The following is a 16,813-nucleotide window of genomic DNA, read 5'->3' as shown; positions in this document are numbered from 1 at the left end:
AACTGAAACCCCTAAGGACACAGGTTGCTTTTAGGGATTCTATGCACCCTTGGGCAAGTGTGTATGTGCATTTTCTCAGGAGGGAACCCAATGGCTTCAACAATGTGCAGAAGTAAAAATGTGAAGAAAACTGTATAAAATGAAGGACTTGAAGTCAACAAAATGCCCTTTAGGAGTACAGAAATTCTGATGAACATATTTACATTTCATGTGAGTGACATTTAAGAACATTGCATAAAGCAAGCCTGAAGGCATGTACTTACCATCTGTGGTTTCTAAACACGAACAGATTAAAGATGGAAGACGATCAAGTCAAAGGAGAAGGAAAAGGAGGCGATATGTGGAATAAAACATTAGAAAAAGGGCAAAGTGGAAGGAAGGTGAACATACAGTCAGCAGAAGAGAGAAATTTCTCTCTGATCCCAGGGTAGGGAACACAACCATAAAAACCTAGAAAAAAAGAAAAATCATGATGTTTCTCTAGAGTGTAAAACGACAAGGAAAAAACTAACCTGCTGTACAAATTCCAAAGGCACTGGTGTGGCTTGTGTAAATGCTTCTAGATGAATACCATGGACAGGATCTTCAACTATCAAACAACCAATGTCAAACCATCTGTAACGGAACACGAGTTTCAAGTTTATATGCCAAAAAGAAGCTGTAGAGAATAGGCAAAATAAGCATTACCATTCAGACAAAACATTAGCAGATTTCAAAAAGGAAATGTTTTTCTAATCAATTTTTAAGAGGACAGTTCACAAAAACAGTATGTCAAATGACTGTTGGTTTAATTCCAAGAGAATTCATTGCTCAGAGGGGACAGAAGTACAATAAGGGCAATCAAATGTGCAATGGACAAACCATTTTAGGAGGAATATAAGAGAACCAAATAAGTCATCAGATTAAAAAAAAAAAAAAAGGTAACATTCTTGCAGGGGGAAGGGAGAGGGGTCAAAACGAGGGAGGGAAAAGCACAAGGGATTATGGTGCACGGGTGACTTGGTGGTGGAAATTCTATGGGGACTACACCTGAGAAAAGAAAGCCAGCATTGTTAAAAAATGAACTTTCAATTGAAGAATATTAAATAATTTGGTATACTAACATTCTGTTATTTTCCATGATTTGTATCTAAAGCAGATGGTAAAGAATAATTGCAGTGGGGCCTCCCTGGTGGTGCAAGGGTTAAAGACAGTGCTATCAAGCTATTGGCAGCCAGGGAGCAACCCACATGGCGCAGACGACCTCTCCTGTCTCGCCTGCTGCTCCCCTATTTCAGTAGATCCGCCTGGCCTGCTCTCCACTCTCTCTGGTGAATTCTCTAAACCCCCCCACCCCCTTTGCACCCGGACTTACAGCCCAGTTCTTATATGCATAAATCTTTAAAAAAAAAAATTGAAGTGATTAGTCTGTTTAAGCACGGACCGCCTAAAGAGCACACCCACTGCAGGTGAAAGGAAAATCTTTCCTAGTGAGCAAATACACATTAGAATTTCAAGATCCCCTATACCCGCATCACTATCATCCCTGTGAAGAGCCACTTCACTTAGTGCTGGTGGCCAAGGGAACTTTCAGTTCTTCTGCCTCTTCCTACCACCCCTCGCTGTCTGTCCCAGGGAAGAGGAAGAGGCCATGTCCCTGGTCAAGGACGCTCACGAGGCACTCTCCTGGAATGACTAGTGAAAGAAAATGACCAACCATCTTCAGTTGAGAGAAGATACATACACAGATGTAGTTCTTAAATGATGGTATTCAAATGATTATATGTAACTTTTGTGATGATAGAAAATGTTACATATAATTTCAGTGAAAGTAACTGGAGTTAGCGTCAGTGACATTCACGAGTGGCACTTCAACAGGATTTTGAAGAGTGGGTAAGATTTGGTTAAGTGGAAAAGAACAGTAGGACACCATCAGTGAAAGACAACTGTGGAGGTGATTAAGGTGTATTTTGTAGTCTTGTTTATATCAGCTTGGCTGAGCACCCGTGGGATTGGAAATGAACCACTATGTTGGGGACAGATTATGAAGAGCATTGAATGCTGTATTCAGGAGTTTGAATTTTCTATGTAAACATCATGGAACCATCCAGTGACCATTACTATTTCTCTTTCCCCCTTCTGTTAAGCTTTGGCTATTCATTTAATGTCTACCTTACAGTGTCTTTTGTTTTATTGTAGTGAAAAGTATGACTCTGGTAATACTGGAGACTCACTGAATATTATTCCTCTGCTCTCCCTCTTCTATCTTTCACTGTATTGTTGTCAAGTACCTTTATTTCTGCTTATGTTAGACTCGTCAGACATACTAGTAATGTTTTTTGCAGTCAATACTCATTTTTACCATCTGAAATCGCTCCTACATGTTTGTATACTAGGCACAATGTTATTTGATACTAAATAAAGTAAAATTTTAAAAATGAAAATAGTCACAATATGATTACAAAAGTCTGATTTCAACAGTTGGTAAATTATTTCAATATAAATCAATTCAGTATATTGTAAAAAAAAAAAATCTCTTCCCTGAGAAAGAAGTACACTCTACTCAAAAATGATGATGAATTATGCCATCTGGAGGTTTTTCAAAATGAAATAGATGCCAATAGTGCTCAGTAAAACTCCAACCTGACTGCCACCAGGCCTTCTTACACCATTCATACTGTTTTTTTTTTTAATATTTATTTATTTATACAAGCACTGGGTACAGTCAGAAGTGCGGGAGGGTGAAAGAATTCACCAGAGCGGGGAGCAGAAGGACCAAAGTACACTGCTGAGGGGAGCAGCGGGCGGCAGGCGAGGTCTGCGGGACCCTCCTCCAGTGGCCGGGGAGCAGCCGGGGATCGAACCGGCGCAGCAGAGACTGCAGGCAGCTTCACGACCCAACACTCAACCGTCTGCGCCACAGAGGTCTGCACGCCATGCGGGACCCTCCTCCAGTGGCCGGGGAGCAGCCAGGGATCGAACTGGCGCAGCAGAGGCTGCAGGCAGCTTCACGACCCAACGCTCAACCGCTGCGCCACCGGGGAGGCCCACCATTCCTACTCTGAATAACCCTAGATGAGTGTGTTTGTCAGTGGTGGTCAGTTACACGTAAGCCGAAACACCTGTAACACATTTAGTGCTATTACATTAAGTGATTGTTAAAACAATCTTAGAACACGGTGTCATTACTATCTTCATCTTACAATAAAAAACAAAGGATAGAAAATGTGTGGTCCATAGCTAGTTAAGTGACACAGTTAAACCAGAACACACTTTTCCTCTGGTTCTAAAATAAGACATACTTGTTGCTGGGTATTCAGTGTTAATCCCCTATTTCATATCTCCTAAGAGAAACAATAAGCCTCTTACTTGTCAGGCAGCAACTCTGCAATGAAGTTTTCTACGGACACAGCAATCTGCTTTTCATGGATCACTCCCGATCGACGCAAACTATCTATCCGTTCCTGGGCACCCTGGAAAACAGTGTTGATCAGAAACCATTTCAAACTATTCACTAACAAATACACTAATTTACAATTACAGAAGTAATACACAAAAATATATACACAAACATATATAAATTTATTGCAAAAACAAACTAAGTATAGAGAGAATAAATTAAATCCAATTGTGTTCTCAGTAGCAACAGTTTGGCGTGTACCTTCTAAATTTTTCCCATATGCATTATTATTTTGGTTACATTATTTTATATACCCTAATTGGTTATTTCTAACATTAGGACACTATGTAATTTATGATGTTACTTTGGCAAAAGATCATCTTACTGAATAAAAATCTCAGTCCTAGTAGCTTTTCAGTTAATTCTCTCAAAATTTCTACAGTAAAATTTTTTTTCTGATTTCATTTTAAATTAGCCTTAAAATATGCACTGGAATGAGTTATTTTTAAAATCCTGCAAATCTATACATCACACAATAGCTTATTCAAAAAATGGGCACCATTCATGAAACCAAGTAGTTTTGAACACTACACACAACTAAGGAATTAAATTCATGTCTCACAGTAAAAAACAAAAAGCTGAATTGAAAACAAATAGTAGTCACAAATGATATATATTCAAAATGCAAGATAAAGATCTATTTCTGAATAAAACTAGTAAATAATAACAGCAGAACAAAACACTGAATGAGATTAAGTGGTCATTGCAAATAAGTTAGAGTTTAAATGAAAATTAAGAAAAAAGAAAATTAAGAAAGCTGGAAACACTGCGTTTATTTCAGAAGCAACTTATAAAATGACAACTGTCTCAAAATGGGTAAACAATTTTAAGACATTGATTTATAAAGATGAAGGATAAATAAGTATGATTTAGATAACAAGAAAATAAAGATCATAATCTTACTCTTCAATCTCTAGTACCCAATAGGCATTCAGTAAAAACTACATGAAAAACTGAATAAAGGAAAAAAATAAAGGGCCCGTGAAGGCTTGTATCACTAAAGTTAAGAATCTAAATAAGCAGTAATAATTGGACTGCCAAATCTAGTAATAGTGAATGAGGCACCTGTGGAATTTGGAAAAATATGTAACATGTTTAAGATGAACATCATTTCTTAAAGTGAATTTGTAAATCTAATTCACTCCTATAAAGAAGTTGATTTAGTAAAAACTTTTTAAGGGATTAATGGGATGTTTATAGATTCACCCCTAAATCTGAAGGCAGTATCTCAGCTATTCACAATGAAATTTTTCTAGATTTTCATACTTCCAGGAAACAGAGAGAGACTATGTTTAAGTTTGTTCACTTTTCATTATTGTAAAACACAGTACAGAGCTTTGTACTATACAGGGTTGAAAAAAATATTTAATTGAATTTAGTACCTATAAGAAATAGGATAATAAGCTAAGCCAAAGTTTTTTGGAGAGAATATGGACAAGCGGGTATATCAGCCTCTCTTCTCCTTTAACTACAATATAATGAAATGTGGCATCCACTGGAGTTTCGAACACTGACTTTTTAATAATTAGTTCCAACTGGTGTTTTGAGAATAGAATATGTAATACTTACTGTATGAGGATCAAAATAAAGTAGATTAGAGGACAGTGATGTGACTATCTCAACTGAAGATAAAGAAAGGATCCTAGAGCCCATAATGTACTCAAGAGCTTACAGTGAGCAATATGGTTCAATCAAATTCCCATGCTTTCTCGAAGTGTGTTATAACTTCTAGTTGAATAGAAGTTATAAAACAATGGTCATAATTATGACTTGCTTTTCAATTAAATTAACACGGAAGTTTTAGAAACTTCCTAATTTTATCAGATTAAACAAATTCACACATGTTTACCAGAAAACTTAAATTCAGTTAAAAAAAAATCTATTCATTTCAAATAAAATATGATAGGAAAAAAACTAGGTTGAAAATTTAACAGCCCCGGATACTACAAGATTTCCCTCTCACTAGCTCCCTCTGTTGTTTCTAGAAAAGAAAAAAAAAGCTGATAAATTTGCACATCACTTTCTTCTGTATCAGTTTCAATGATTTTTAATGTTAAATTTGTATTAACCTACTGATTTTAAATATTTTCTGTGAAATGGTATTTAAAGCAATAAGCTATTTAAAACCCATGTTTTAAAAACCAGCATGAGGGCCTCCTCGGTGGCGCAGCGGTTGAGCGCTGGGTTGCGAAGCTGCCCGCAGCCTCTGCAGCGCCGGTTCGATCCCCGGCTGCTCCCCAGCCACCGGAGGAGGGTCCCACATGGCGCGCAGACCTCTCCTGCCGCCTGCTGCTCCCCTCAGCAGTGTACTTCGGTCCTTCTGCCTGCTCTGCTCCCCTCTCTGGCTCTGGTGAATTCTCTCACCCTCCTGTGCCTCTGACTGTGCCCAGTGCTTGCATAAATAAATAAATAAATAAATATTTAAAAAAAAAAAAAAAAAACCAGCATGAGAAAGCAGGTTGTCTACTTAGCCACAACTAATAATTTCGTTATCTGAATTCATTTTCTTTATACTCACAAAAAATTTATAATTTTTTTTCCTTTTTTCTCAATTGATTTCACTACCATCTTCTTAAATATGTCACGTTTTCTCCCTTTCGTCATGATTCTAATGACAAACCTGCACATCAGGCCATGGTCACCGGTCTCCATAGCTGACTCTTTGGTGTCAGTCTACTGCCCTGGCTGTCAACAATCCCCATCGCCTCTGCCTAGATTCTCACCCTGAAACATAAATCTGTAAATTCCAATTGGCTAATATAACATTTTTAAGTTTTAATTGCTCAGAGCTAAATATGCTTTACTAGAGAATAAATAAATCGCTTTGCCACCTTTTCTAAAAAGTAATGCAAGTACCAACCTGAATATCATATTTATATGTTTCACATTTTACAAAAGGCCCTTGAATTTAGTCTAACTTCCTGAAAATGTACTCCCCTTCCTCGTCCACTAACATTCTAGCTTAGGCTTTTCTCCAGGTTATCCTCTGAAACTAAATCTTAAAAAGTTTCCCGAAAGCATTCTTGAAATCTTCAAAGTACAGCACAATCTGGGTATACTTGTTTTAGTTTAAAAAAAAAAAAAACAAAAAAAAAAACCCCAACGACCCATCAAAATGCTCACTTCACCTCATGTATACCTGGTTTCATGTACAATTATTGTAGGTATGCATTTTATCCATTTACTGCACTTTTAAATTTCCAGATTGGATGGAATTGAACCTCTACAGCCACCAGTTACCTTTGCTGTGTTTTAAGAAAGACCAAATCCCTACCACCATAAAAAAACTTTCAGCGCATTGCGCACTGGGATTCAAACGCCAGGGAAACCCACCAAGAGAGTAAATGACCAAATTCATACCCATTATGGAAAAATATTTAAAGTGCATGATTTTGGCGGCATCATTCTCTGTGTGAAGATGGATGTCTCTGCAGTGAAAGACAGGATGTAATTTGAATCATGTTATAAATGTAATACATTGCATTTAGAGACAGCTATTGTTGCAAAAATCTCAAAAAGCTATTTTTGGAGTGTGTGCATATTTGAAAGAAACCTTATTTCATATAAATAAAGTACCATACATAGTTAAAAAAATCATCTCAAATTTGTGCAGCACTATCTGCAGAATTAAAGATATCTAATATCAATGTTGGTTTATGTTTAGTGATTAATTATAATCAATAGAACATTTTTCCTAATAAAATGTGCTATGCCAATTGCCTCATTTGAATATTTTATATATATTACATGCATGAGTTTGCATGAGTAGAGATATGCATTTATATAAATCACCAGGCTCACTGGATTCTCAATAAATGTAAGCTATCATGTAAAATAACAGAAGATCAAAGCAGACAACCCAATCAAAAAATGGGCTCACAAGAACTAAAAAGACACTTCTCTACAGAAGAAAGGCAAATGGCCACAAGCATATGAAAAAAATTTTAACATCACTATTTATCAGGGAACTGCAAACGAAAACCACAACGAGACACTAGGAAGAACGCAAGGGAATATGGGGATGGCTCACAGGTAGGTGGTGGGAGAACTATGGGGTGGGGCCTACGATGATGTAAAGAAAAAAATATAGAAAAAAAAAATCTTATCAGAATGAATTTCTCCTTAAATCTAAGATCAATCCATCCTCTTTACACATGAATTATGTATCTGGGACCTTGCCTACTTGCTAAAATTTATTTGAAACCACAAAAGCAGATGTGCACAGAGCCACAAAAAACTGGCCTTGCCTGATGCACACATTCCCAATGACACTCGGCCTTATTTTAGCTCTCACTGGAAACAATGCTCTTTTTGCAATCGAATTAGTGCTCTGCATTCCACATCTTTGTGCTTTTTGTTGAATACGTTGCTGTTTACTATGGCCAAGTATAGTGCTGAAGTGCTGTGTGGTGTTCGTAGGCACATGAAGCCTTGACGTGCCTCATGGTAAGAATGTGTGAGGCAAATCTCATTTAGGTATGTTACAATGCCTCTAGCCATGGGAATTTAATGTTAAAGAATGAAAAATACACATATATTAAAGTATGTTTACACAGAAGCACACTTGAAAGTACTGATCAGATGGTAAAAATGATGTGACTAGAGAGACTCCCAAGGACCTAACCCTATACGCCCCAGGAACTCCAGATCAGTTTTCCCTAATTCAGTGTTTCAGCAATGTGACAGAATGTTACAAAGTATAATTATGACAAATAATGAGCATTGTCTGTAGTTGCATATTAGATCATTTGTAAATATGTTGTTTATAATACTATTCTTAAATTTTAACTATTTTTAAATGAAACCAGCAAAGCTCTCTTTAAACATACCCGAAAGAAACTAAAATCTGTTGCTCTTTGATACCCACCATTATCTATTTTAAAATGCCCAAACAAGTACTTATTTAATCATGCTCCATTTTCTCCGAGCCAAATTTATATTAATTTTCTACAACGAGGCACCCTATCACGTGATAAATTTATGTGCTTAAAAATCTTTCACTGATTACCTTAATGTCTGTGACAAAAAAATAGGACATAAATTGAAATTTTCAATTTAAAAAAATTTCCTATCATATAGTAAGGTTGTGTCAAAATATTTATCTAGATATTATTGTTGCAATTATTATTTACATATAGCTGACTGCTCTAAAAGCAAAAGTAATTCTGGAGGGAAGTCTTAATGAAATGGAGAAGTATTTTGTGCCTCCCCTTCCTTGATCATGAAGGAACACATGATGTTTCAGGAATCCATGAGGAAATATTAATATTAATAAGGCGATAGCAAAAATTCTATTCTTATCTGTATCTCATTTTAAAGAAGGAAAACTTGTTTATAGAAATAAATAGATGGGAACGAAAGGAATTTTGTTTCAGCAATATAAATTTCTGAAATTTTCTGAGTTAGTATTCCTAAAAATCACAAGATGATGTAATAGCGAAACTTACTAATGATGTGTCAGTTGACAACTCCATGTGGTCCTTTCTCAGTCTGTTGAGAATAAATAATTGGAAACCACAAGACTTGCATAAGAATTTTACCTACTCTTTGTTATTTGTCTTCTTGATTTCTAAAACAATATTGTGAACTGTCCATTCAAATGACAGTAGGGGAGTTCTCAGTAAGTGGTAAGAAGTATGTGTTTCTTTTCCAGTGGGGGAGCACAGGGTGTGCTGCGATGGAGACGGAGAGAGGCAGGCCGCCTCGCCAAAGCGTGTATTCAGCAGACTGTGTTAGTGAAGAGTACAGAGGGAAGCTGAGTAAACAGAAGTTGAGTTCCTTAAAACCACCTGGGCCTACTCAAACCTACCAAAATCCCTACGTGTCACTAGAGAAACCTCTAACCTAATGTGAAGACCACTCTTTGGCCATAAAGGTACAATCAAGGTACAGCAACAGGTAGAAATCTAGAGTTCTGTTAAGTGAAAAATCGATTGTTCTCATAAGAACGGACAGAGTATTACACCAACATTCAACACAGATCACACAGTGAAAACATCTTTAGTATTCATCTGCTCACTTAAGGAAATAGATTATCAATTTAAAAAAATTTCCCTAGCATTTTGAGTTCTGTTGTTTGGGGTTTTATACCAAAACATCTTGATAAGATTGTTAGATAATCATTTTATTTATTTATTTTTTTACCAGTATGAATGTTTTTTTTTCTTTTTTTCTTTTTAAAATAATAAATTTTATTTTTATATTCCCCATACAATTGCAACCCCCCCATAGATAATCATTTTAAAGGACACCAAGCACTATTCTAAGAGTTCACTGTAAACAAAGACCTTTGTTCTTGTGGTACTTAACTGTACACAAGAGAAAATTCAATGAGAAAATTCATTCCAGAAATTAATAATATAAATGTAAATTACATACTATATCAGATGTGCTGAATGCTATAGGAAAAAAAATGAGAAAAGATCAGGAGTGCAGGGTGGGGAGATGCAGACTGCAGCATGACACAGGTTAGTCAGGACAGGCCCCGCTGCGGAATCCCAACATGGGTGAAGACCTGCAGGAGGTTAGGGAGTCAACCAAGTATATATGTGAGGTTAGAGTGCCCCAGAGAGAGGAAACAGCCAGCCAAAAGTCCCCTGAAAGAGAGCAGCATGGCAGAGGAAACTGGAGAAATGCCAGAAGGCCAATGTCGGGGACGAGGGGGAGTCTAGTGGAGATGAAGCAGGAGAAGAAACAGATGCCAAGTCACCCAGATCATGTGGGGCCATGGAAGCCATTATAAGGAATTAAGGTTTTCACTGAGTAAAATATGAAGTTTTGAAATGAAAAGTGACAGGGTCTGACCTACACTTTGAAGGGGTTACCCTGACTACTCTCTTGAGAATAACATATAAAGTTCTAAATGTAGACGTTTAGGAAGTGATGGTAAGGTTCCAGCAAGACACTGGGAGGCTCCAACCAGGGGGGCGGCAATTGAGATAGTGAAAAGTAGTCAGCTGCTGGATGTAATAGAAAAGCAAAGAGAACAAGGTTTCTTGATGAACTGGATCTGGAAAATGAGTGAAGTCAAGGGTGACTTCAAGGTTTCTCATTGGAGGAAAAAGAGGGATAGAGCTGCCATCAACTGAGATGGAGAAGGATGACGGCAGAAGGTTGTAAGGAAAGAAAAGCAGGTCAGAACTGGACATTATTTAGTTCAAGACATTCAAGTAAAGGTGTCAAAAGGGCAACTTTTATATGAATCTAGTTCACGGGCAGTCTCTGCTAGAAATATGAATTTGAAACTGTTGGCACAGAGATAGTATAGATTACCAAGGGGGTGAACGGAGATAAAGACCAGAGCACAAGGAGGTTGGGCTGAAAAGGAACCACCAGCAAAGGAAGCAGAGATGAGTTTATAATTAGTGAAAAAGGGGAACAAGTCACAAACGTGGGATCCACAAGTTAAGGTAAAAAGACATTACAAAAGAGTCAATGGTCAATTGTTGCAATGCCACTGGCAGATTAAGATGGAGAACTCTGGTAACGAAGAGCATTCTCACTGGAGTGGTTAAGCGTGAGAGTATGGCTAGGATGGGTTTAAGATAATGTGAAGGAAAGCATTAGAGAGAGGGCTTGAAAACTCTGGAAAAGTTTTCTTGCAAAAGCAAAATGAGGAGATGGAAGTGAGATCAAGAAATATTTTTAAGTTTTATTTGGGTTATTATTTTTTAAGGAGGAAGAGATGTCTGTATGCAGATGGACTGTTTGCTTGTTCTTACATGTTCATATGCTGAAGGTAAAAAATGTATGAGGGGGCAGAATTCTTGCAACTTTACACAGCTGGCTACAGGGGTCAGATCTAGTATACTGGTAATGGTACTGGTTTTATGGACGACAAGCTCTTTAATAATAACAGGCCAGAAGACAAAGTGGTCTAAGTGCACAAGTGTGTGAAATATTTCTTCAGTATTAGTCACTCTATCATCCATCCGTTCTGTGTAGGGATCATGTATGGTATTCAATCATAAGCTCCTCTTCTCTCACTATGGAAACTCTAAGGCAGAATCTTCTTTTTGATAAGTGGGTTTATTGCAAGTTATATGATATAGTGGGTCTCCATAACCTGATGAGACCTTCATAAGCTCCGGTTATGTACAGTCATTGTGCCTATAAGGTGCGAGGTAGTCAGAGCTTAAAAGCAAGGGAATTAAGAGGAAGGGTAAGAATCAAAGAAAGCAAACTAAGGAAAGCCTTCTGGATGATTGCCAAGTACCCACACCAAGTATTAAGAGAAAAGAAGAATCAACTTACTAGAACCTATAACTACTTTGGAAACTTCTAGATATGAGAGTCCCATGAGCCGTGAAGAAATACACTTAAGTGTAGTAAAGTATTACCGGGACAGAGATGAAAAGCTTGTAAGATTCAAGGGATATTGTAATTTTAGTAACAGATTTAAGTGTCCACTCTGGGTTAAGCCCACTTTCAGAACTACTTTCGTTTTTTTACCCTCTGCATGTTTCCTCTCATCCCCTCCACAAATCAAAACATTTATAGGTTTCTTTAAACTAAAAACCCCACTATAATCTTCATACTCTATAGAGTAATACAATTAAAAACCAAGCTGATCAACATTTCAGGATGTAAAAACCTGTTTACTCATTATAAACTATATTATCATCCACTATCAGAATTATGAAAATGTTATCTACCAGTTTCTGTATCCTGAAAAGGGTATTCTATTACTCACTTTTAATCCAGCTGCATATCCCACTGGTTGTGGGGCAATATTGGATTGTCCAGCTTCCCCTACAACCACAGCCAAGCCAAAGACCTCCTGGAAGGCATCTCGAACAGCAGCAACTTTCACTTCTTTATTTGAGGTCACTACAATATCCAGTTCACCACCAGATTCTGTAAAGGTAAGAAATTTCAATTCCAAATTAAAATAATGAAATTCTCATAATTACTACTATATGCTATCATTTTATTTACATAATTATTACTAACTTCACAGGTGACACAAGATATAGGTTAATCTTTTTATATGGCAGATGCATCTGATGCTGATAAGGTCCTGCCCTGGGTACCACTGTTACTCAGCAATGATGTCAAGGATCCAAACCTAGGTTGTCAGACTCCAAAATGCCCTTTTCTACAAACCTGTCTTTAGTTTTAATCATCAGAATTTAATGCATTATTTGAGGAAGTCTCAATTGCAAGCAGAAGATGGTATACACCTTCAAATAGTCTGAGTATCATATGTGTCATAGAGCATTTTTCTGTATTTTATGAAATACTATTCCAGAATATATTAGTAGATCCCCTTGAAAACAAGCTAGTCCTGTCATTTAAAAATAACATATAGCAAAAAATAAATGGATAGTTATTTATAAGTTATATACCTACTGCTGTCCTAACACAAATATACCTAAATATTTCAACTATTTAAAAAACCTCTGAACTATTTAGACAGATTGACTTGCTCAAATATACCTAATGTTTTTAATTCTTAATCTAACATTTTATGATAGAGTGAATTCAAAGATCTGGCTGTTACTTAGCATTAAACGGCTATCTCTGGTAAGAGATTTCTCAAGAAAACTGTACTATTAAAGTTTGTCCCAGAAACAATGCTCTTTTTTCCCCTAATAAATATATTGTGAGACAACTGAAAATATTACCAAAAACTTGGTTTTTCTTTTTATTGTGGATCTTTTTCCTGGTAGACACAATGTTCCACAGATTTCATTTCACTTGAATTTTGTAAGTTAATAAAATCAAAGAGCAATGGATCACATATGAAGAGGAAGAATATATTTTTTCTTGACATGGGACATATCTCTTGGCCCTAGCTAAGTAATGCTCCATTAACTATCAGCTTAAATTGTCAGCCTTAGTACTGCCTTAAACTTAATGAAGGGATAACTAATAAAAAGAATATAGCAGGTTAAACTGTGTTAAAATCCATTTGTAATTGATTTTGTACTTACTTAATACATCTGAAATTGTTACTGTGATTTCTAGAATATCTGAACAAAAGTACCTTAATTTTTAATTTGAATTTTTTTAAAAGTTTATTTATTTATGCATACAAGAGCAGGGGTACAGGCCAGAGTGTCAGGGGTGAGAGGATTCACCAGAGACAGAGTGGGGAACAGAACAGGCAGACTGACGTAAGTATACTGCTGAGGGGAGCAGGGGGCAAGTCAGGAGAGGTCTGCTGCGCCATGTGAGCTGCTCCCTGGCCAGCCAGGGATCAAACTCGGATCGAACTTGTGCTGCAGAGGCTGAGGACAGCTTTATAAGCTGAGTCTTAACCCCTTGCGCCACCAGGGAGGCCCCTGTTTTGAATTTTGTTAGAATGGTCTTATTTTTGCTGCCTGTGAGTGTTAAATTTTCATAGTTTTACTGTTTTATAATGACCTGATTAAGATTATGTATTGTAAGTTATGATATCTGCTAAAAATATAAATCTAATTATCTTTATCCCATCCTACTCCCTTGCTTTTTTGTTTTTTTCTTATTTAATGCAGGTTCCTGGCTTGAGAAACAATCTTGGATTTCAGTCCAAGATTTCTGGGAGAAATCACTGAGCTTGTTTCTCTAAGGATTAAATAAAGTAATTACTTTCTCACACTAATACAATATGCATTGAAATAGCAAGAGCTCCAAAAATACTCATTTCTTTCCTTTCTTCATTCACAACGTAAAGAATACATATGATCCATCAATTATGTCATTATGTTGATGATGTCAAACTTGGTTATTATGAATACAGAAAAACCAATGTATACTTGGGTTCCAATTTCTTTTTTTTTTTTTTAAAGATTTATTTATTTTATTTATTTATACAAGCACTGGGTACAGTCAGAAGCGCGGGAGGATGAGAGAATTCACCAGAGCCAGAGAGGGGAGCAGAACAGGCAGAAGGACCGAAGTACACTGCTGAGGGGAGCAGCGGGTGGCAGGAGAGGTCTGCGCACCATGTGGGACCCTCCTCCAGTGGCCGGGGAGCAGCCAGGGATCGAACCGGCGCTGCATAGGCTGTGGGCAGCTTTGCAACCCAGCACTCAACCGCTGCGCCACCGGGGAGGCCCTGGGTTCCAATTTCTAACTCCTGTGACAGTTATAAACATAAAGAACATCTCAAGAGGATTTAATTCTTGATTCAATATTCCTCTTCACCCAAACAGAAACAACATAGAGAATTGTCCATGGGCCCAATCTAGCTGCACCAACTTGTGTGACCTCTTAAATCTCTCTAAACCCTGGTTCTTCATCTAAAACTTGAGGACAATAGGGCCTCCCCAGTGGCGCAGCTGTTGAGCGCTGAGTTGCAAAGCTGCCCGCAGCCTCTTCAGCGCTGGTTCGATCCCCAGCCACCGGGTGAGGGTCCCGCATGGCGCGCAGACCTCTCCCGCTGCCCGCTGCTCCCCTCAGCAGTGTACTTCATCAGTCTGCCCGCTCTGCTCTCCGCTCTGACTTTGGTGAATTCTCTCACCCTCCCACGCTTCTGATGGTACCCAGTGCTTGTATAAATAAATAAATCCTTAAAACAAACAAATAAATAAACAAAACTTGAGGATAATAATAACTACCTTGCAGAGTTCTTATGAGAATCAGGGCCTGGCAGAGCAGCATTTAATAAACAGTACTTATCATTATTAGATCTTGTCCTTTGACATTTATTAGACAGAGACTACCAACACAGCCAAGGCCTATGAAAGCTATTAACTTTTTATTGTCATTGAAAAGCTCCATTCAGTAGCTGGTGTAGTCTGGGCCTATATGTTATTAACTTTAACAGTTACTAATCCTGCTAGGCAATTATGTTTTTTCCACATATCGGATATGTACATTAAGTATTAGAAAAGCATGTCTATGTTAACGATCTGGATTCTTGGTATTAAAGGTTCAAAGGTGGCTACAACAGCTTTCCTAATAAACCTAACAATCAGATATTATTAATAAATGATTAACTACCACTAAAAACATTATCTGAGTTAATTCCTGAGACATGCATAAACACATTTAATTAAAATAGACTACAGGAGAAATGGAAAATCAAACATGAGCATAGCATCACTTCAAATGTCAGTTGGGAATACAGTAAAATTCATATAAATCAACTATACTTACAATTAAAACCATTAAGTATAATAATAATTCATAGCATTTTTACTCCTCCAGATTTTATTCTGTGTTTTCAAACTTTAATGTGACTAAGAAAAAGATGAATTAATAATACTGAAACTAACAACTGTGTAAGAATGTGAGGTTTTCAATGATTATAAAGACCTGTGGAATTATAATGACCGACACTGGTATTACTTTAAAAAAATATGGTAAATGCTGGTCTGTCTAAAGTACATACTGATATATGGAGCCATTCCAGGGTCCAGCGTTGTAATCATGCTTTCTACTGAATGTTTTGTTTTATCAAGCACAGATTTCACCATTGGATTCCCAGCTACACCCTGCAAAAAAAACCAAATTAACATATAAATACCCATTATAAGAAAAAACATCATGATCATCTGATGGTGAAAGAAACGTTTTTTATTATTTCCAATGTGTCACAGACCTGTACTTTTATGATAATATAAGAAAAACAAGGTTATGGCGATGCCAAATTTTTCTTAAGTTTCGAAATGCTTAGTTTCAAGTTCTTATTTTATTATATAAACACACTGAAGTCTGCAGACCAGACTTGAGTACCACTGACCTGGTAAATATCTATGTATAAATATGCTTGTTTCATTATTTATTTGATTTGTATTAATTTACTTATATAAAACCTGCCCACTAGGGTTCCAAAGACTAAAATCAGATATCTCCAAGGAACCAACATTTTTTTCCTAATAAAAAAATAGTTTTCAGAAGACTATGAAACCTTAATATAAAAGGTTTTATGTAGCACAATGTTCATAGCAGCATTATTCCCAATAACTAAGACTTGGAATCAACTTGAAATGCCCATCAACAGACGACTTCGGAAAGAAAGTGTGACATATACAATAGAGAGGCTACTACTCAGCAGTTAATAAAGATGAAATTGTGCCTTTTGTGACAATATGAATAGAACCTGAGGTGATTATGCTAAGTGAAAGAAGTGAGAAAGTGAAAGACAATTACCAGATGATTGCTCTCATTTGTAGACTAGAAATAACCAAAGAGAACAAACTGGCATAACAGAACAAATATAAGTGAGATTTTGTGAAAAATATGGTGGTGGCTACCAAAGGGGAAGAGGTGGGGGACAGTGAGGGATAGAAGGGTTAATGTGACAGTGTACTGACACAGGAGTCAATCACATGCTCATGTCAAGGTGTGCAGTTGTACCCCAGAAAGTACAGCTTTATGAACAAATGACAAATCAGTAAAATCTGATGAAAAATAAAATGCTGATGATGTATACTTAAAATTTTT

At 36.9% G+C, this 16,813-nt stretch overlaps 1 protein-coding gene across 1 annotated transcript; it reads right to left on the bottom strand.

The window, feature by feature from the left end:
- Positions 1–452: 452 nt before the first annotated feature.
- Positions 453–15,899, bottom strand: LOC119243498 (protein PRRC1-like). Its single transcript, XM_037509393.2, has 4 exons — positions 15,759–15,899; positions 12,132–12,295; positions 3,349–3,452; positions 453–615 (listed from the first exon to the last, which is right to left on the bottom strand). The coding sequence occupies exons 1-4, from the start codon at positions 15,895–15,897 to the stop codon at positions 468–470; spliced, it is 555 nt and encodes a 184-aa protein (XP_037365290.1). The 5' UTR covers positions 15,898–15,899; the 3' UTR covers positions 453–467.
- Between the last annotated feature and the right edge of the window lie 914 nt (positions 15,900–16,813).

This window comes from Talpa occidentalis, unplaced genomic scaffold (genome assembly GCF_014898055.3).
Source record: "Talpa occidentalis isolate TD23 unplaced genomic scaffold, MPIMG_talOcc4v2.1 talOcc4.13, whole genome shotgun sequence".
NCBI classification, from domain to species: Eukaryota; Metazoa; Chordata; class Mammalia; order Eulipotyphla; family Talpidae; genus Talpa; species Talpa occidentalis.
The sequence above is the reverse complement of the archived record's forward strand: the minus strand, read 5'-3'. Positions and strand labels throughout refer to the sequence as shown.

Coding starts and splice junctions, on each gene's coding strand:
- LOC119243498 (XM_037509393.2), bottom strand. CDS start 15,897: ATGGGTATTTATATGTTAATTTGGTTTTTTTTGCAGGGTGTAGCTGGG. Junction 12,296..15,758: donor TGGAATGGCTCCATATATCA/GTATGTACTTTA, acceptor TTACCTTTACAG/AATCTGGTGGTGAACTGGAT. Junction 616..3,348: donor GCAGAGTTGCTGCCTGACAA/GTAAGAGGCTTA, acceptor GTTCCGTTACAG/ATGGTTTGACATTGGTTGTT.